The 23,505-nt window shown below is 36.9% G+C and overlaps 1 protein-coding gene across 1 annotated transcript in view; it reads right to left on the bottom strand.

The window, feature by feature from the left end:
* Window positions 1–1,672: 1,672 nt before the first annotated feature.
* LOC117300188 (polypeptide N-acetylgalactosaminyltransferase 2-like) overlaps window positions 1,673–23,505 on the bottom strand; it is an 84,980-nt gene continuing 63,147 nt past the window's right edge. Inside the window, exons 10-14 of the mRNA XM_033783916.1 lie at window positions 21,047–21,139; window positions 17,149–17,232; window positions 4,687–4,813; window positions 3,953–4,072; window positions 1,673–2,899 (exon numbers count right to left, since the gene is read on the bottom strand). Coding sequence (XP_033639807.1) covers window positions 2,738–2,899; window positions 3,953–4,072; window positions 4,687–4,813; window positions 17,149–17,232; window positions 21,047–21,139 — 586 coding nt within the window. The 3' untranslated portion in view covers window positions 1,673–2,737. The remainder of the gene's footprint in view (window positions 2,900–3,952; window positions 4,073–4,686; window positions 4,814–17,148; window positions 17,233–21,046; window positions 21,140–23,505) is intronic.

Raw genomic sequence — 23,505 nt, 5'->3', positions numbered from 1 at the left:
ACAAAAATTTCTATATCTTGGGGAAAATGAGAAAACTTGCCCGATTTGATAATGACACTGCTGATAAATATCCAATGATTTACATTCTTCAAGTGTTATTTTTTCCAGTTGAAATGAAATGCCAAACAAAACAAAAAACTTAAAAAGATTTTTCATAATCAAACGAACCTGGTGTTAAAATGGATGAATTTCTGTTGAAATTGGCTGGGAAAACCTATATTATTGAATGGACAGGTTTCAAACCCACAAAGGAAAATCTGAAACATGAATACAAGCAGGGAAAGAACTAAAAAAAAAAAAAAAACATAAAATGGAAATAAACATTTAGAAATCAATTATATTCTTTTTTGTTAAACACAACTTGGCATAAGAAAAAACAACAATTTAATTAAATCGCAATGAAAAATTAAACACGCACCATTTCACACATTAGATTTGGTTCTGCATTTCTTTTTGTAGATTTGGTAGCATCAGACTTAGGCTGCATCTGTGTTGGCGGCTACAGCTCTGGCTACAACTGTTGCTAAGGGTGTTATAGCCAAAACTTCAGCCATAGCCGAAACCGTAGCAGCCAATTCTGATATGTCCATCCAGGCCACTGCTCTTAAACAGGTTCATGATGTTGACCCAGAGCAGTATATTGAGGGAGTTGGTAGCATCAACTTGCTGATTAGAAGCCATTTGGTGAACACAGGGTGCCAGACTAATGGACCTCGGACCGAAAATAGCGCCAACAAGCAACAGAAAACTGCTCCTTCTGTGTCACAACTGGCTAAATACAAAGCTCTGTGTTGACCCGGTGTCTGCTGCCATCTAGTGTTCAAGAGTCTACCATTTTTACATTTTAAATTATTCAATTATGGTAGATAAACTGTGCACCTTCATTTATACGTTACACAAAAAACCTTTCTAAAAACTATGCATATAAATCAATCTTCAAAAATCATATAGCAACTTTTTGTTAAAATTCTATCAATTTTGTAAAATAATTGGCAAGGCAGATACACATTAATATTTAAGTGGTGTTGTTGCACATTTGATTTTAAATAACTATTATTATTGGTGTTGCTTTTATAGTCTGGGAAATTCTCAATCCAGGTAATAACTTAGGTTGAAGGTAAGATTGTGGAAACACCGTCATGTGTTTACATTTCTCACAAGTTTGGCTGGTTCTAAAACAACTCAGCATTTTCACAACTAGGCCCAGCTGTCTTCAGGAGGTAACAAGACAACTAGAAGAAAAAACAAGTTAGTTTTAGATTTGATTACTTTGTGTTAATATTTGTTCCCTATATTATTATGGGCCATCAGAGGTTCCTATTACTAGTACCCTATCAAGCGCCCATTTATACCCACAAAATTAACAAACCAACCTAATACCAACTAAGACCACACAATTTCTTTGAAAAACACGTGCCTCTGTCTGTCTAAAGACACATTCTCAACATTTGGCCCATATCCATAAAGTTCATCAAACAGAATGATCAAGCAAAACGCTGCAATTTGTATATGTATATTAATAGACCCTTCCCATGAAATATGTAAATTGCACGTAACGCGTGCGAACTAATGTTTTGGTTAGCAAAATGAGGGAACAACGCGCTGTTTTGTACACGGCTAATGGGTGCGTGACGCAGACGAGATTGCGCGTCTGCTTAGTGCACAACTCTATGGCGTTTGCCAATCAACAGGGTCTGTAAGCATGCGTGAATGTAATGAGCATATTTCATGGGAAGGGTCCATTGGCACAGTGTGAGGCATTTGTTAATTTGGCTTGATTTGAATCCTTCAAGTTCAATTAAAAACCAGATTTGCGGTGGATAAGGTTTTTAAAGATTAAAACGGACGGAAATCAATTTGACAACTCATTTGACAAAACCAGAGCTTTTAGAACCAGATCATTCATTCCTTTAAGATAACTTAAATCACGATTTAAATATATCAAACTGAATAAAATATTTGTTAAGTGTTTTGTTTCGGGGGGGGGGGGGGGGTAAGTTTAAGTAGTTTTAAAACACCTGAAATGTATGTGTGGTCAGAGTTGTCATGATTTGTGATCACAAAATGAAAGCAAAGATTGAGATTATTTTAAGGCTGGGGCAGAGCTCTTCCCCCCAAAAGCTAATTTCAGTTTAAAGTCTGCAAAGTCCTTTCACTTGAAATATATCTCAAAAACATGATTTTTGTAGAATAAACATATTTTAAAATCATACACCTGGAATACCTTTAAAAATATTTCAAAAGTACCAATTCATTATGCAATATTTTTCAAAAGTACTTTGAAAAGTTCAACACTATGCATTTCAAACTCTTATTTTGTATACAGTATAGGGCCCTACACAGTTTAAACACTTTAAATTAAAACATATTTTGAAATAATATTCTTTAGAACATTTAAAAAACGTTTGAAGAACATTTGAAAATGAAACATTTAGGTTTTATTAAGCAATAAAATTATCATTAACCAATTATCTACTTTATTTTCTTTGGCAGATAAACAACAACATTGTATAATTATAGCAACAATAACTGTACATTTTGTTTTCTTGAAATATGGATAATGTTTTTACATTCTTAGTTTTTTTTTACCAAAGGAAAAAAAGAAAAACCAAACTTCAGAATATGGCTTGGCCATAAAACCCCCATAACAATTTAATAAAAGTACTCTGATTTACAATCATATCAGCTAGAATTCATAACTGCAATTAAAACTTAAAGCTCTACATTATTAGGACTGTCAGTGTCTTAAATTCCCCATAGAGAATTTCCACTGTTGGGTTAGTATTCTCCTTTCACACGTCTGGATCGTTAGTCCTTTTGTTTTTGTTTCTTTACTATCTATACACAGATTTGTATCATGAAGTTTGAAGACTCGACCACCTTCAGCTTGGTCCCATTTCTACAAAATAAATGAGGGAAAACAGTTATCATTAAACCACAATTTGTTGATGAGAAACAACTGATAAGAAGTAGTGGTATAAATATTTGGGTGCAAGGTACATTTTTTAATTAGGATTTTAGGTACAAATCAGGAAAGCAACCTGAACCAATCTTAGCCAGTAATCTATACCATGTTCATGTACTATGCACAACTACACCTTTGCATACTAGAGTCTTATAACAGTATTAAATTCACAACACAAGATGTAAATAGTTTGCCATCGTTAGGAACTGTAGTGCTGCTTAGTTTGTGTGAAGTGGTGGTAATGAGATTTTTGACTTCTTTTATTAGTATTTGTTGTTGCTGTTTCCGTTGATGTGTTTTGATTTGTTTCTGAGGCCACTATCGCTACCATCTTGGTCATTGTTATATTGGTTTACTTGGTCTTTCTGCATCTAAATCTTTTTATGTAATTTCGCACAATTTGATCCGCTGAAAAAATTGTAGGCCCAACATTTTAAAACTTTATATTTTTTATGAACTTTCATGATTTAAACATGACATAAAATCAAACTTAAATTACAATTGAAGGTATGGTCAGCAGTGGTGCCAATGTCCTTCCACATAAAGCCACTGCTAGGCAACAGTTAGGCCGTGACAAGTCAGTCAACATTGAGTAAAAACACTGCAGTCTGAAAGTGTCTCCATTAACCCAGGCCTGGTCAACAGAAAACGGATTAACAAATCCACCTAGCAAAATTTTAGCAGAGAGCCACTCGCATCAAATATAAATTTTAAATTTCCAAAACCTGCTTCATTAAGCAAAATCAGGTTTAGTAGTGAATATGTGAAAAAATAACATCTGTTTGTTTATAACCTTATTAAATTGGGCTTCGGTATTAAACCAAGGTGGATTCTGAATTAGCATCTGTGGTTTGGTTACCGGTTATTATGCAGTGAAGCACAGGCTGCCCTTAGCAACAGTCACAGGTCTCAGTCACAGCAGTCAATTTAAACTTGGACTAATTTTTCAATTACAGAAGGGTGTCTGGTGCCCAGACCTTGACCTACCTGATAACTATGATAGCCATGACAGTTTTTTAATACTATAGGTGAACCAGACTCTGCATTTCCAGCTGTCATGCAGAGATCTGTGTGTTTGATTAACTTCTCTTTGGTGTAGGAAAACTCCTGTAAGAAAAAAACGACACCAAGAAACACTATTACCAATATCATCAAGATTATGTTAAAGTTCAAGGGAAAATACATCAGTGGTTTGTGAATTCATTCCTACTCTCTAGTTTTCAAATTAACACAACATACTTTTAGGAAAACACTGCCAGCACAAAGGGTCCTCACGGTGACAATTTTAACACTCATCCACCTGAGAGAACTCAAGTGGCTTTGTTAACCTCCAGATAAATGGCTAATGATTTGTCAGTCTTCCAAGCTACATGGATGAATCACTCTCAGGTGGATATTAAGATGGGAATGATGTGCCATCTTATTGATACAGATCTGCTGGGTGATGTAAGGGTAGCTCCAAAAGATGAAGATGTTTTAGAGACTTGGCTAGAGAACTTTGCAAGCTGTGGCCAGTGAAGATGCATATTATCCCTGTGGTGTTTGGAGCCATTGGCGCTAATCCAAAGGCACTGAACAACTGTGAGGGTTGACTTAGCGCACAAGGTACATGTAGTGCTCTTGGGAACAATAGATAAGGATCCTAGGAATGTAGCTCAGTTCATGAGATACTGACACAGAGGGAAATAAGATGTTTCTTGGGCAATAAGTACTAAACTTACTTGATTTCCTCCACTATTGTGACATTCATAAAGTCCTAATGTACCATCCTCTGTATGTCCTAGTGTATCCATACACATTGAACCTTGTTGTATTGCTCCAAATGCTAGATCCTGCTTGTCTGGAACTCTGCAAAGAAATAAGAGTCAAATCAGTCCTTAGAATAAATCCTTCATCATCTTCTCTTTAAAGCATCTTCAGTTCAACTTGTTTTATGAAAGTTGTGTCTAAATAAATCATTTGCAATAGGGCCTACATTTATAAGGTATTTTGAATACAAAAGAGCTTTTGATGTTGTCTAAACCTTGGGGTTGTTACATTAGAACATTAATCGTTTTAATATTATACAGTAGCTAATGCCATTTAAGCAGTTTACAATTGCCAATTTTCTTGTTTAATTCTTATATAAGCTATCATTCTCTCATCCCTTGAGTTTCCAGTCTTTGAGTTCAACCCTGGACCCACTCATCAAATTAACAACCCTTTTGGAGCATATTTAATAAAACACCATAGTCACTATAGTCAGAGGTATATTCCTGGGTTTTCACCAGCTAGTTATTATCCTCTTATGAATTGCTACAATGCACAATCATAAAAAGTCTTAAGACCACGCTGTAAAAACAGGGAGTATTGACACAAATTAATTTGCACAGTCTCCTGGTGGAAACCCCCCATGGCTGTTAATTTCTTTAGAATATTAAATATATCAGACGGGCTGTGGTACTTCATGAATGATTTAGATTTCAAACAAGTAGGTCCGCTGGGCTATGTATGGGATATTAATTTGAGTTGGGAATTCCTTAACACCTAGGGGTATGTGCGCTTATGATGCAAAGAGTGTTTTTAATGATTGATGACAAGGGTCTGGATTAGTTGGGAGAGGCAGGCTCCAGACCAGATGGGTTGTACATGATCTTAGTAAGGAGAGGCAGGGTAAAGACCAGATGGGTTGTACATGTACTTGATCTTTGTATGTTTGTATGCGGATTGATTCTAAATTCATTGCACATGAGTTTTTTATGCCTCAGATTGTCAAAATAGCTTGTGTGGTTGAGGAAATAATACGAACTTATGAAATATTGACGACTTCAGAAGAGACTGTACCGAAGACTATTAATTATACGCGAAGCATCGCGCTCTATGGGTGAGCACTGGAGCATGACTCAACATGTGTTTTATGTGTAAAATCTTTACGCACGACCAATGGTGGAATTTTTCAACCTCTGTTCTGAACCGGAAGACAAGGTCAAAATGGGGTCATGTCGGTGAGGCGTTTACAGAGTTTTTAATTACCTTTCCGATGATGTATCGATTGTAAAAATCCGTTATGTAGATCAAAAGTTATGATTTTTTGAAATAATAAACTTTGAATTTTCATAACTCAAGAATGGATGACGTCATCATGACGTAACTTAAACATTTTTCCTCTCCTAATGAATATCTATATATGTGCGAAGTTTCAAATTCATACGAGTTTGGGATAGTTGTTTTTGTAAGGGGACAAGGGACGCTGAGAAGAAGTATAAGAAAAAAAAGGGGGGGAAAAACGAACAAAAATAAGAGGTGTTCCGGGCCGTTGCCCCGAACACCTAAAAAATGAACAAAAATAAGAGGTGTTCCGGGCCGTTGCCCGAAACACCTAAATAAAAAAATGAGATTGCTCCATTAAATATACACCCACTCCCATGAAAATGTGTGGTTAGTCCATGGGGAAGACAATTTGTCTTCCTCCATGGTTAGACCACTACAGAGCAAGCCCCTTGTCGCCACACTGCACTTGTGTCTTCCTCCATGGTTAGACCACTACAGAGCAAGCCCCTTGTCGCCACACTGCACTTGTGTCTTCCTCCATGGTTAGACCACTACAGAGCAAGCCCCTTGTCGCCACACTGCACTTGTGGCTTCCTCCATGGTTAGACCACTACAGAGCAAGCCCCTTGTCGCCACACTGCACTTGTGGCTTCCTCCATGGTTAGACCACTACAGAGCAAGCCCCTTGTCGCCACACTGCACTTGTGGCTTCCTCCATGGTTAGACCACTACAGAGCAAGCCCCTTGTCGCCACACTGCACTTGTGGCTTCCTCCATGGTTAGACCACTACAGAGCAAGCCCCTTGTCGCCACACTGCACTTGTGGCTTCTTTATGTGATATTTTTGTAACACACTGCACTTGGAATCTCATTTTAAGGAAAATTACGTGTAATGGTGGCCAAATGCCCTGCTTAAGGACAAAAGTGCCACGAACGGGACTCAATGATCAGCTTCTTCCTCCATAAACATCGGTTTATTTTATGCAACCACTTTAAGCACCAGAACCATTCCATTCTAACTGTATGCACATGATATGGCGCCATGACATAGTCCAGCATAGATTGGAATCACACAACCAACATGCAGAGTCTACTACAGATCAATCATGCAACAAGAACTAACTGAAAATACTCTTCATGTGTGTGAAATAAATGACTTGGTAATAAAAGACCGTTTGACAATTCCACAATAATTCCCTTTTTATGGAGTGCTATAATTCCATATGACAAGACAACAAAACTATCAGAGTCTTTATCCATCATGCAATATGTAATGGGATGATCTAGTTAATACTGGTGAACATAAATTGTTATGCACAGGAAAGTTTGTGTGTATATCGCATTGAACAAAAATTGTGTTTATTTTTACAAACAGTAATGACCTCAATAGAAGTGACTTCAGTGTATGGCTGTCAATACCGCCTTACACTTCACAAATAACTAATAACAATCATACTTGGTTTGATGGCAGGAAAGATAAATTGAAACATAATGTATGAAAGGAATACAGATCATTGCCAACCAAAACAACGATAGTACCAAAATAGACATGATGTGTACACATGTAGGGGTGTGCTGGAAACACAAAGCAAAATATACTTCAGGGATGTGGATAAAAAGCTTCCAGTGATAGCAAAAGGCTCAACACTGAATTGTCTACTTCTGCTAAACAACAAGAATAGAATACAGAGAATTCTGAGCTCAATTGTTGTCTGCGTCTGCTGTTGACGCCCTCTATGTCAGCTGTGGACATAGAGCTGTGGCAAAATGAGCCAGATCAACCAATGAGAAAGTAGACATCGGTGTATCACAAACCATTATGGAAGGACCAAACACTCAGCAGTAAAGGTTGAATAACATCAATGTTTTGGAAGAGTAATTCCCATTATTTAGTTTTTATTGAACAAGAGGAAACAACATAAGCTCCACCACCTCCAGTAGTCCAGCATTCTCCTGAAGACGAGCAGAGTATACTGTTCGAAATGTCGAGACCAAACCGGCTCTTTTCAGAGCCACCACTCCTTCAAAAGAGTTTTTACCTATGGTAGTACCCGCAAGTTTACTATTCATATTTATATTTATAGTTGCTCTTAAAAGGAAACACAATGATGTTTTATCATGTATTGTGGGCACATTCACGTACAATGTACAGCATTCACGTACAAACAGTTACTTTTAAAGTCTGAAATTAATTAGCTTTTTTAATTTAACTGTACTGGGTGTCTCAAAAAAACAATACACTTTTGAAATGGCTGCCGAATAATAAAATTTACGATTCTATGTGAAAAGGTTTATATCTATGGATAGCTAATGGTCTCAACTTTCATATGACACCAATGAGAAGTCTGAAAATAATTCATGCCTGGGTGAGCACTGCTCACTTTTGTGAAGGGTATGCAAAATTAGGCTGGGCAGGAATTAGCCTTCCAATTTGTGAGCTTACAAAATTGAGAGAAATTCATGATAAATGTTGCGATCAGTTTGGGTTTGCTGAGTGAATTTTATGGTTGATGCATAATTGAACAGGAATTGCATTTTTTGTTCATGTTGCATTATAACTTTCTCTGGTAGACTCAGTGGTGTGTTCATTGGAGTCAGGATGGGGTGACGTTACTTGTGCAATTTCCACGTTACAAAGTTGGGTTTTTTCACATCTGTGACTTTGAATAAAAACCCTCACCCCACATTTCAGTTATTATAAGATTAGTTGAACATTTCATTGGTTTTTCTTAATAACCAGATGGGGATTAAGTAAATTGATAATTCCAATACAGTTTGTTAAAACAAGGAATGTAAAAGATGTTGGCTACTTATTCTTCAGGTTAACCATTGACCTGAAGTAGCTGACATCTTGGATTGGATTTTGTCAGCTACAAAGGACATGCCTCTCACAAAGGGAAGGCTTATTCCTGCACAGCCTAATTTTCATACCCTTCACATAAAAGTGAACAGTGCTCACCCAAGCATGAATTATTTTCGGACTAGTTGATGTCATATGAAAGTTCAGACCATAAGCTATTCGTACACCTTGTATGCTTTTTTTCCCAGAATCATATACTTATTATTCGGCAGCCATTTCAAAAAGTGTATAGTTTTTTTTTGAGACACACGGTATTTAAGATTAAAACATTTCTCTTGAGCTTTGGTACTAGTACAAACTTTATATTAAGCACTGAGTTTGAAGATGGAATATAATATAGTTCAAAACCTACAAGTATCAACCCCGTCCTTAATGCCAAATAATCATATTATTTTAAAGTTTCAACAAACAAAAGTATGATATAAAAAAACGCCTCTGCACTGCTGTTAAATCTTTCAGACTCTATTTTCATTGTGGCAGAACGGCTGAAGCAATGTGTCAAGTTGTCAAGCTAGACCGGTCCCATCAGTGAAGTGTAAAAAGCATCCGTTAAATTATGTACAATGATGAAGAATGGGATGAGGCTGGCTTGGAATAGGTAGGCAGGGAACGAGCTCCAACCACACTCATCTCCCCAACCCTCAAGGTGTCAAGCCTACATTGTCCGCTTCATTTAAAGATACATATAACAACCAGAGGTATGTCAGCATCACTTGAAAATTAACATTTGAAGTGTGTGTTTACTAAAAACTTGAGAATGAAAGAGGAATTTTTTTCCAAATTAAAATGATTTATTTGCCCTATTGTAATTGGACTAGTCACATTTAAAATGTTAAACTATAAATGTTTGAGTAACATAACATTTATGTAAAACAAGAGGCAGTTGCCTCTTTGAATAATGAAGTGTTTTGTGTAACGAAGGATAATTACATTTGAAACAAACAAAACATTCAGTTAAGTTGCTTCGGCTGAAACATATTCAGATTAACTAACTGAACTTTCTCTGAAACAAGAGCCTGAAAATTTCTCAAGGCCATCGCTTCAAACAAATGTACAAACATTTTACCAAACTTGTTTTGCATAAAACAGACCCGTTTTATTTCCACAAGCAGGAGAAACAACTCCCTAAGAGCTCCGTGCTATGAATAATCTTACAAATCTCCCTTTCTGCAAAGTAATCCCCTCATTATCATTGGTAAAGCCTGTTTTCAAAAAGTAAATAACATCACAGCTATAGTTGCTTATTTTGATTAACAAAGACTGATACAGACGGGAACAAAATCCAAGATGAAACACAAACAATTGTTGTTGTTTTCAGTCAAACAAGATGAAATGTTCCAAGATTGGTTGTAGTGTGGGTAGGTTGAAAACTGAAGAATGAGAGTTAATCCAAACCTTTTAAAGACACTGGACACTATTGGTAATTGTCAATGACCAGTCTTCTCACTTAATGTATCTCAACATATGCATAAAATAACAAACCTGTGAAAATTTGAGCTCAGTTGGTCATCGAATTTGTGAGATAGTAATGAAAGAAAAAACACCCATGTCACACAAAGTTGTGTGCTTTTAGATGCTTGATTTCGAGACCTCAAAATCTAAATCTGAGGTCTCAAAATCAAATTTGTGGAAAATCACTTCTTTCTCAAAAACTACGTTACTTCAGAGGGAGCCGTTTCTCACAATGTTTTATACTATCAACATCTCTCCATTACTCGTTACCAAGTCAGGTATTATGCTAAAAATAATTTTGAATAGCTACCAATAGTGTCCAGTGCCTTTAAGATGTTCCATTAGCAACAGGATAGGAAAGTAAGTCGTAATGAGACAGTAAGCCTTAAAGAGAAATGATATATTGACGTCTCCTAAACAGGATGATGTTTTCTCTTATTAAGCATTTTGTTTTTCCGCTCCGAATTTATCTTGGATTAAAGTGAATGAAGTGAGTTCTCTTGAGACTGTCCTCCTACACAAAAATCAGAATGGCCAAACTCTGTAACTCTTTGGTCCCACCATAGAGTAAGGACAGAGCACATCATGAAAACATGAGCAATCACTAACCTGCAAACAGAACAGCAGTATGCTTTAATAGAGGAGTCTGCATTTAATTTGAATATCCATTGTGCCTATCTTTGTTTCAGTAGTTATCAGTCTGCCAGAAGCAATGTTTCAATTGACCAACTAAATACCGAGTAATCTACATTCAAAATAGTCTGGTATAGGAAGGCCATGAACTGGTATTTATAATATAAGTAAAGCTGGCTTATGCTCCATTTCAGAAAAATATATATTCCTGCTTGTTTTGATCTTTTGGAAATTGACTGAATAATTCATTATTTGCAAAACAGGTGCAAATAACAAAGGTTCACAAGAGGGCAACTTTTATATTTGTCTAAGGTTATTTTTGTAACAAGTCTCTTGGGAATAGGGTGGATTGGAATGAAGTCACTCAACAAGAAAACTTTATTAACTTTCCATCACGTGATGGCAGCTATGTTAGTCAGGAAAACTATAGAACAGTCATAAAGCACTTTGATGATTGTGTTTGAAAACAAGTTTTCAAAGCAACTTCACCAATTTCAGGCAAGGTTGACATACAGTAAGACACATTCAAAACAAAGGAGAGAGTCAAAGCTGTAGGGACAAAGCTGTAGGGACAAAGAAAAACGAGGGGCCCATTTAACCCTGAAATACACAACCCTCCTGACAGTGCAAAATTAATTGAAAGGATTAACCCAGCTTCCAATAAGTTGACAATCATCAAGGGAAGACTAGTGGGCATCTTTGCTCCCCACTCCGCCTACCCTATGACATACATGCTCCCGCCAACTACCCACTCCAACTGACAACATACCATCTGGATGTAGCTACATTAAACATTCAGTGTGCCCAACAGGTGTTGAATCGTTGATAAAACGCTTCTACTCCCTCTCAACATTCCCATATGCCCTACTTAGTTGTGCTGTTTTTATGACTGAAGTAACAATGTTTTCTTTATGACTGAAGTAACAATGTTTTCTTTACGACTGAAGTAACAATGTTTTCTTTACGACTGAAGTAACAATGTTTTCTTTACGACTCAAGTTACAATGTTTTCTTGCTTGTGGTGGACATGAGTTTCAGATAATGCAAATTGATTCTCATGTTCTAGAATTGCTGATGCAAAGACTGATCCACAAAGGTTAAATAAATGAGGTCACAATAGAAGACCACCGGGTAAAAGCTGCTTTAAATATGAAATATTTCAGACTTGTTAATATCCAAATGACTGTTCTTCAAATTTTTATTCAATGCAATGATACTGAGTTTTTGTTATTTTCATATACGATGAAGGGGGGGGGGTCGTTGTACATTAATTTCTTCAACACTCATGCAACTAAAACCAACGCTGAATACAAGACTTGTCTGGAGCCGATACAAATGGATGCTTATCTAGAATAACCATGGTTTTGTAATAAGGGAATACAATAGTGGTGACAAGGTTTTAAATGGCAGGGCCATAGCCAAGCAAGAGAAAGAATAAACCTTAAGAGTGCGTATAAATAGATCTTATTTATCTGTATTGATTGTGTGATCATGCAGGTATTGTGATGCACTATTAGCATCCGCGTAAGGTTATGCACCAACACCTGTAAGTCTATAAGCAGCCAAAACACAACAGCCAAATGGTCACTGCAACTGGTCTTAAACAGCTCCAACACAATACAAAGTAACCATGTAATGTAAACACCTTTCAACCAATAGGACTACCTAAACTCTGCCTGGGGATATTTGTTGATAACCAGACAATCATCAGCCGGTTATTGTTCTATATGATACAACACTGCATGATAACCACGCTGTCATCAGCTAGTTATTGTACAGCATGATAACCACACTGTCATCAGCTAGTTATTGAACAGCATGATAACCATGCTGTCATCAGCTAGTTATTGTACAGCATGATAACCACGCTGTCATCAGCTAGTTATTGTACACCATGATAACCACGCTGTCATCAGCTAGTTATTGTACAGCATGATAACCATGCTGTCATCAGCTAGTTATTGTACAGCATGATAACCACGCTGTCATCAGCTAGTTATTGTACAGCATGATAACCACGCTGTCATCAGCTAGTTATTGTACACCATGATAACCACACTGTCATCAGCTAGTTATTGAACAGCATGATAACCATGCTGTCATCAGCTAGTTATTGTACAGCATGATAACCACGCTGTCATCAGCTAGTTATTGTACACCATGATAACCACGCTGTCATCAGCTAGTTATTGTACAGCATGATAACCACGCTGTCATCAGCTAGTTATTGTACACCATGATAACCACGCTGTCATCAGCTAGTTATTGTACAGCATGATAACCACACTGTCATCAGCTAGTAATTGTACACCATGATAACCACGCTGTCATCAGCTAGTTATTGTACAGCATGATAACCACGCTGTCATCAGCTAGTTATTGTACACCATGATAACCACGCTGTCATCAGCTAGTTATTGTACAGCATGATAACCATGCTGTCATCAGCTAGTTATTGAACAGCATGATAACCACCCTGTCATCAGCTAGTTATTGTACAGCATGATAACCATGCTGTCATCAGCTAGTTATTGTACACCATGATAACCACGCTGTCATCAGCTAGTTATTGTACACCATGATAACCACGCTGTCATCAGCTAGTTATTGTACACCATGATAACCACGCTGTCATCAGCTAGTTATTGTACAGCATGATAACCACGCTGTCATCAGCTAGTTATTGTACACCATGATAACCATGCTGTCATCAGCTAGTTATTGTACACCATGATAACCATGCTGTCATCAGCTAGTTATTGTACACCATGATAACCACGCTGTCATCAGCTAGTTATTGTACACCATGATAACCACGCTGTCATCAGCTAGTTATTGTACAGCATGATAACCACGCTGTCATCAGCTAGTTATTGTACAGCATGATAACCACGCTGTCATCAGCTAGTTATTGTACAGCATGATAACCATGCTGTCATCAGCTAGTTATTGTACAGCATGATAACCACCCTGTCATCAGCTAGTTATTGTACAGCATGACAACCACCCTGTCATCAGCTAGTTATTGTACAGCATGATAACCATGCTGTCATCAGCTAGTTATTGTACAGCATGATAACCACGCTGTCATCAGCTAGTTATTGTACACCATGATAACCACGCTGTCATCAGCTAGTTATTGTACACCATGATAACCACGCTGTCATCAGCTAGTTATTGTACACCATGATAACCACGCTGTCATCAGCTAGTTATTGTACACCATGATAACCACGCTGTCATCAGCTAGTTATTGTACACCATGATAACCACGCTGTCATCAGCTAGTTATTGTACAGCATGATAACCACGCTGTCATCAGCTAGTTATTGTACAGCATGATAACCACGCTGTCATCAGCTAGTTATTGTACAGCATGATAACCACCCTGTCATCAGCTAGTTATTGTACAGCATGATAACCATGCTGTCATCAGCTAGTGATTGTACAGCATGATAACCACCCTGTCATCAGCTAGTTATTGTACAGCATGATAACCATGCTGTCATCAGCTAGTTATTGTACAGCATGATAACCACGCTGTCATCAGCTAGTTATTGTACAGCATGATAACCACGCTGTCATCAGCTAGTTATTGTACAGCATGATAACCATGCTGTCATCAGCTAGTTATTGTACAGCATGATAACCACGCTGTCATCAGCTAGTTATTGTACAGCATGATAACCACGCTGTCATCAGCTAGTTATTGTACACCATGATAACCACGCTGTCATCAGCTAGTTATTGTACACCATGATAACCATGCTGTCATCAGCTAGTTATTGTACACCATGATAACCACGCTGTCATCAGCTAGTTATTGTACACCATGATAACCACGCTGTCATCAGCTAGTTATTGTACAGCATGATAACCACCCTGTCATCAGCTAGTTATTGTACAGCATGATAACCATGCTGTCATCAGCTAGTAATTGTACAGCATGATAACCACGCTGTCATCAGCTAGTTATTGTACAGCATGATAACCACGCTGTCATCAGCTAGTTATTGTACACCATGATAACCACGCTGTCATCAGCTAGTTATTGTACACCATGATAACCACGCTGTCATCAGCTAGTTATTGTACACCATGATAACCACGCTGTCATCAGCTAGTTATTGTACACCATGATAACCACGCTGTCATCAGCTAGTTATTGTACACCATGATAACCACGCTGTCATCAGCTAGTTATTGTACAGCATGATAACCACGCTGTCATCAGCTAGTTATTGTACACCATGATAACCACGCTGTCATCAGCTAGTTATTGTACACCATGATAACCACGCTGTCATCAGCTAGTTATTGTACAGCATGATAACCACGCTGTCATCAGCTAGTTATTGTACAGCATGATAACCACGCTGTCATCAGCTAGTTATTGTACAGCATGATAACCACCCTGTCATCAGCTAGTTATTGTACAGCATGATAACCATGCTGTCATCAGCTAGTGATTGTACAGCATGATAACCACCCTGTCATCAGCTAGTTATTGTACAGCATGATAACCATGCTGTCATCAGCTAGTTATTGTACACCATGATAACCATGCTGTCATCAGCTAGTTATTGTACACCATGATAACCACGCTGTCATCAGCTAGTTATTGTACACCATGATAACCACGCTGTCATCAGCTAGTTATTGTACAGCATGATAACCACCCTGTCATCAGCTAGTTATTGTACAGCATGATAACCATGCTGTCATCAGCTAGTTATTGTACAGCATGATAACCACGCTGTCATCAGCTAGTTATTGTACAGCATGATAACCACGCTGTCATCAGCTAGTTATTGTACACCATGATAACCACGCTGTCATCAGCTAGTTATTGTACACCATGATAACCATGCTGTCATCAGCTAGTTATTGTACACCATGATAACCACGCTGTCATCAGCTAGTTATTGTACACCATGATAACCACGCTGTCATCAGCTAGTTATTGTACACCATGATAACCACGCTGTCATCAGCTAGTTATTGTACAGCATGATAACCATCCAGTAATCTTATTCACTCTTTAGATAATTAAACAGTTTGAGGCTTTTCATCTTCACCTCAGGAGGTGTGCTGTTCAATTAGAGCATAGGGCAATGATTAGAGCCATGGAGGTAGACTTCAGAGCTAAGGATCAGACTCAAGGTCAGACGGTCCTATGTCCTGTTAGTCAATTTGACTATGCGTCAATAAAGTACACACTTGATGATAATTATGGATTTATTCATAAGGCAATAAGGCAGTTGAAAACATCTTGGGTTTATGTTACATGCGTGACACTTCTACTGATTGGCTATAAATAGGATTCTTAATGACTATTTCATTTATGGATGCAATTATCTCTCTCTAGTCTAGCCATTGTTCTCATGAGAAACCTGGCTATTAAAAACATGTAAAACCCATTATCACTTTCTTTTTTTTGGGGGGGGGGGGAGATATTTGCAAAAACACCTGATTCGGTTTTGTTTCAGAGTAATGTTTTCAAGAGTTCAACCGTAAATATTTGAAACGCTGTATATTTAAATTGGATGTAAATTCACGGATTGAAAATTCATCCCCAATCCCCACTAACAAACAATGAAGATTTCAAATGTTCTCTACTCAATTCTGAAATGAAAAACTGAACTCTGCACACTTTATGGGCTTTGACAATTTTCACGCTTCACACTCCAGGAAATCTTTTTCAATCTATCCTTGAGTCTAAAAGGTTTTAATAAATGGATGTCGAGGTCTCTATGTAGATTTATTCCTTTATCTAGAGCGTTTCAGAAAGACTCTGCTAGGGTTGAAGCAAGAGGTCCTTACCACTTTCTGCATTTATACCACAGTAACCTCTATTAACCAAATATCACAACTACTACATTCGAAGTGTATTTCCAGTTCCTCTAATTGATTCAATTACCTGTAGATTTCAAGAATTGTTTAAGAAAGAAATTCAACCCAGCGCTTGATCCAAGTGCATTGCACATTGCAGCTTTACGATTGCAACAGTTCACCTCTGTTAAATGATATTGATAATGATGTATCCTTTGCAATGAAATATTCTATTCAATTCTTAAATATCAACATTAACTATTTAACTGTTGTATTGACTATTTGTATATGTATACATTTTATTCACCAACAAAACAAATTACCCTGTTAAGGACAATTAAATTAGTGAACGTGTAGTTAGTACATCCTGACTTACCTTAATTCTGGATATACATTTTCTAGATACCAACTGAATGGCTTGCATTGTAACTGCTCTCGCAAATCAACTCGACCTTTTATACTGAAATAAAATAAATCAAAACATAAAAGATTAAGACAAAATTGTGATCATAAAAGCAACATTTGTTTGGTTCTAAAAGCATACTGATCAAAATTGCTAAGCACAGAAAAGTCATACTTAGCACATATGGGTTACCAGCAAAACTACTGTTACATTTACGGTACTTGCGACTGGTTCCCTGCAAACTATGTACTTTGAAGAAAAAACTGCTTTTATCTTTATTGTTATCAATAAAAACCTTCCCCAAAAGTTACCACTGGGCAACATTAATGGACCCCCATTATTGAGCTATTATGTTGAACACTATGCAACCAATCTCAAGCCAACAACAACTCATACCGTACAAATTAATGGGTGTTTATCAAAACAGCTCAAATTGATTTTCCCCATCTACGATGAGAATGAATTTATACCAACAGCTAGAAGTGTCTTATTCAATAAAAGCCTCTAATAATATCCGGAGACAAGTGCTCTAAGGGTCACGATAAACAGGTTTGCTCCCCTGCAGAGTGTGACACTGTGAGGGCCTTTCTCTATGGTGAGGGTAATAAGAGTTAGATCAGCATCTTATCTTGGTTCTTCAAGACAGGGTTAATGTGGAGTCAAACCACAAGTGCTTCGTAGCTTCAGATATCAGACCGTCCGTGCCTTCTTGGAAGCTAAACTTAAAGGGAGAATTGTCATTTGTGGTGGATGGGATGTGAACCAGAAACCCAGCATTTTGCATGTTTTGGAGTATGCAGGGCCAAATTTCATAAAGCTGTTGAGCAGAAAATACTGCCTATCTTTCCCAAGCAAAAAATAAGTGGGGCACCAGTTGCAACAGTGTTAACTTTATGGAACATTACCCAGTTTCTGCTAAGTAAGATGTGTCTGTGATTAGCCCATGTTTGTGCTTACAGGATTCATGAAATTGAACCCAGGCCAAAAAAGTAAACACATTATTTCTGATCCTCTGGAATAGTGAAGATTTCCTTGGAGTTTGAACCAAGTTTGAACCATATATAATCCTTCATGTCAAGCAGAGTAATTTATAGTACAATAACTAAGAATCGCTTTCTCTAATTTGTCTCCGGAGACTACATCTTCTCGAAATACCAAACATTTGTAGACGAGTTCATAACGAAGAGCTGCTGTTTACTGTCTACCCCATGCGAGGTTTAACCCCAATAATGATGCTAATAATAATGGTATGTAATAAAACAGACAATATGACCTCCATATCTAATTGCCAATTTATCTATGGAAACATTAATTTAACATCTACTTGAAAAAGGTCACTCATTTATGATCTTTTATAATCGATATAGCATTCCTTCTGACATGCTTGATAAATTGATGTTGAGTGAAGGAAAGATGTGCACATTGCAGACACAGCTCAATGTGACTTAGAGTACTTACTTAAAGGACATGGATAGGCCTTCCGAAAGCATTCTATGGCTATACTTATAAGTAAGGCCTTCCGAAAGCATTCTATGGCTATACTTATAAGTAAGGCCTTCCGGTAGCATTCTATGGCTATACTTATAAGTAAGGCCTTCCGGTAGCATTCTATGGCTATACTTATAAGTAAGGCCTTCCGGTAGCATTCTATGGCTATACTTATAAGTAAGGCCTTCCGAAAGCATTCTATGGCTATACTTATAAGTAAGGCCTTCCGGTAGCATTCTATGGCTATACTTATAAGTAAGGCCTTCCAGTAGCATTCTATGGCTATACTTATAAGTAAGGCCTTCCGAAAGCATTCTATGGCTATACTTATATATAAGTAAGGCCTTCCGAAAGCATTCTATAGCTATACTTATAAGTAAGGCCTTCCGGTAGCATTCTATGGCTATACTTATAAGTAAGGCCTTCCGGTAGCATTCTATGGCTATACTTATAAGTAAGGCCTTCCGAAAGCATTCTATGGCTATACTTATACGTAAGGCCTTCCGAAAGCATTCTATGGCTATACTTATAAGTAAGGCCTTCCGGTAGCATTCTATGGCTATACTTATAAGTAAGGCCTTCCGAAAGCATTCTATGGCTATACTTATAAGTAAGGCCTTCCGAAAGCATTCTATGGCTATATTTATAAGTAAGGCCTTCCGGTAGCATTCTATGGCTATACTTATAAGTAAGGCCTTCCGGTAGCATTCTATGGCTATACTTATAAGTAAGGCCTTCCGAAAGCATTCTATGGCTATACTTATAAGTAAGGCCTTCCGAAAGCATTCTATGGCTATACTTATAAGTAAGGCCTTCCGAAAGCATTCTATGGCTATACTTATAAGTAAGGCCTTCCGAAAGCATTCTATGGCTATACTTATAAGTAAGGCCTTCCGAAAGCATTCTATGGCTATACTTATAAGTAAGGCCTTCCGAAAGCATTCTATGGCTATACTTATAAGTAAGGCCTTCCGAAAGCATTCTATGGCTATACTTATAAGTAAGGCCTTCCGGTAGCATTCTATGGCTATACTTATAAGTAAGGCCTTCCGGTAGCATTCTATGGCTATACTTATAAGTAAGGCCTTCCGGTAGCATTCTATGGCTATACTTATAAGTAAGGCCTTCCGGTAGCATTCTATGGCTATACTTATAAGTAAGGCCTTCCGGTAGCATTCTATGGCTATACTTATAAGTAAGGCCTTCCGGTAGCATTCTATGGCTATACTTATAAGTAAGGCCTTCCGGTAGCATTCTATGGCTATACTTATAAGTAAGGCCTTCCGGTAGCATTCTATGGCTATACTTATAAGTAAGGCCTTCCGGTAGCATTCTATGGCTATACTTATAAGTAAGGCCTTCCGAAAGCATTCTATGGCTATACTTATAAGTAAGGCCTTCCGGTAGCATTCTATGGCTATACTTATAAGTAAGGCCTTCCGGTAGCATTCTATGGCTATACTTATAAGTAACTTGTTGTACATGATCCCTTTCATCAACCTTTTTAACAAAGTTGAGGTACATGTAGACCACTTTTTGTAATTAAATTAATCAATCAGTTGTTTAATGAATCCTTTCAATAACTGCATCAATCCAACAGTCTTTGCTCACAGCACCAGAGACAATGTGACAATTGTTTACCACCAAGCTGTACTCTGTTGAAATTTGCCGCAGTGTGCTCTTAGCAATAATTGGTAAGGAGTGATGTCATAAGCAATCTGACCTTTGACATCCCACCTTTTTCATATTGGCAGGAAGTTATGTCATTGTCAGAGGTCAGATTTTCTACAGTTAGCTCTTTTAGAATAAATAAAACTAAAGTGAACACTGGATTATGGATATTGAAGGAGAATCTTGTGTGGTATTGAAGATTTGTTTACGTCCTACAAATGCATTAATGGAAAGACAAAACCCCCAAACATTGCTCGCTTCTTGGAATAAAAAATTATGCAATTTTTTAATCAGAAATATTGCCAAGTTTGTCCTCAACAAATTTCTTCATATGAAGCTAGTAAGTAAAGAACAATCCTTCAGCCCTTCTGTTATTGCACAGAATTCAATACTCTAAGGGAGAAAGCAGTACAAATTTGCCAACAGCAAACTTTGTTGATCTAACAAAATCATTCAGTACTAGAAACTCAAGTGCCTGAAACTCTAAAGACAGTTTGAGTAAAATTGGAGCAATCTAAGGAGCCAAAGATTGATACAAAAACCCCAAGACAATATCCTGATTGCTTGAGGTTGTTATGACTATCCGACCAATCTTATATTCCCAAGATGGTTCCTGAGATAACGCAACAGAAAAGAGACTCGGAGGAAAACAAAAGAAACGGAAGTCTTAAGATAATGAGAGGAGACACGAGGAGAGAGAATAATGGTTTACCTTCCGTAGGGCACGTTACGAGCCGAAGGCACAGCGGCATAATAAAACTGTTTGTATTCATCCATCCAAACCTCAGCGGCTCTCTTGGTATTCCTACAAATCAAAACATCAAACATCAATAGGAATATTCAAGGATGAAAATACAACACAATGGTAGTTCATACAAATGTAAGTTAACTAACAACCGGATGATGTTATGAATGATCACAAAAGTCAACTTCTAACAAATATTGACAAAGTTCTTCCATTTCGATATGACAGCGTTACCATGCCTTTTTATGTGAACAAACGTGGAACAGTAGCAAGTTATTACAAATTAAGTTTGCTAATGAAATAAAACACTTTAAACTTTCCCCCCCCCAAAAAAAAAAAACAAAAAAAAAAACAATAATAATAATAATAATAATAAAAATTAATAATAATAATAAACTAACTGTTTTACTCCTTTCTGAAAATGTATAGCTTTTGGAACAAAAAAAGGAAGATGTTTTTCACCACTACTACTTTGTATTTTCAAACTTACTAATGTTGTGCACACCCTTTAAAAACAGACACTTATAATTAAGTGAAATTGAAACCCAAATCCAATTTACTATATTTATATATTTCAAGTCAAATGACATTTCAACCACTTGAAGTGAGAAGGAAACAGAAAGAGATGTCTCTCCTAGTTGTTAGCTTTCTGAGTTAATTCACACTGTCATCTGGTTACATTCCATCTCCTCTCCCAACAGTTTTAATCAAAAATTACTCAATATCAGAGGCTTACATTTTACATCGAAGTCTAATCTCGATTTACGTTCCAATCTTCAACATATCAAGCATGAACCTCATTCTCTAAAAATAAACAGTCAGCTCAACATCATCTCTGTGAAGGCAGCCGAGCCATGGACTGTTGACAGATTACTTTTTCCCGATTGAAGCTTAACGAGTTATCTATCCGTATCCTACCATGTAATGGCTGGGATGGATCCATTTTTGACAGTGTAGTTGGTGATACTTGGCATAAAGCATCACAGCAGATGGCGAAAGCATCATGTGTATGTTACTGTGTATGTTACTGGTTAATGCACAAATGGTTGCAGATTGTTGGCACTATGTTCCACATATAGGACTGAAATAAGCTCAGGCTGCTGTACTTATAGAGACCGTGACAGGTTCATAAGGCTTTCATTGTAGGGGGAAACCTGTCTGCAATTATTTCCTAGAGATCTTCCAGTACTGGTTTCAACAGACAGTTTCATCTTAATGTCAATCAACTTGATTTTGTATGATTTCAGTCATCTTAGTTTCCTCATTTTGATATCCATGATTCAAGTTATCTTGATTTTAAACACCATGATTTCAATCATCTTGATTTTTCAGTCATCTTGATTTTTCAATCATTTTGATTTTTCAATCATCTTGATTTTTCAATCATCTTTATTTCAATCATCCTGATTTCAATCATCCTGATTTCAATCATCCTGATTTCAATCATCCTGACTTCAATCATCCTGATTTCAATCATCCTGATTTCAATCATCCTGATTTCAATCATCCTGATTTCATCATCCTGATTTTAATCATCTTGATTTCAATCATCCTGATTTCAATCATCCTGATTTCAATCATCTTGATTTCAATCATCCTGATTTCAATAATCCTGATTTCAATCATCCTGATTTTAATCATCTTTGCTTCAATCATCTTGATTTCAATCATCTATATTTTAATCATCCTGATTTCAATCATCTTGAATTCACTCATCCTGATTTCAATAATCCTGATTTCAATTATCCTGATTTTAATCATCTTTATTTCAATCATCTTGATTTCTATCATCTATATTTTAATCATCCTGATTTCAATCATCTTGAATTCACTCATCCTGATTTCAATCATCCTGATTTCAATCATCCTGATTTCTATCATCTATATTTTAATCATCCTGATTTCAATCATCTTGAATTCACTCATCCTGATTTCAATCATCCTGATTTCAATCATCTTGATTTCAATCATCCTGATTTCATCATCCTGATTTTAATCATCTTGATTTCAATCATCCTGATTTCAATCATCCTGATTTTAATCATCTTTATTTCAATCATCTTGATTTCTATCATCTTGATTTCAATCATCTTGATTTCAATCATCCTGATTTTAATCATCTTTATTTCAATCATCTTGATTTCTATCATCTTGATTTCAATCATCCTGATTTCAATCATCCTGATTTCAATCATCCTGATTTTAATCATCTTTATTTCAATCATCTTGATTTTAATCATCCTGATTTCAATCATCTTGATTTCAATCATCCTGATTTTAATCATCTTTATTTCAATCATCTTGATTTCTATCATCTATATTTTAATCATCCTGATTTCAATCATTTTGAATTCACTCATCTTGATTTCAATCATCCTGATTTCAATCATCCTGATTTTAATCATCTTTATTTCAATCATCTTGAT

The sequence above is a fragment of the Asterias rubens genome, chromosome 1, assembly GCF_902459465.1.
Source record: "Asterias rubens chromosome 1, eAstRub1.3, whole genome shotgun sequence".
In the NCBI taxonomy this organism is placed as follows: domain Eukaryota; kingdom Metazoa; phylum Echinodermata; class Asteroidea; order Forcipulatida; family Asteriidae; genus Asterias; species Asterias rubens.
Note: the sequence above shows the minus strand (reverse complement) of the source record. Positions and strands in the feature narration are given on the sequence as shown.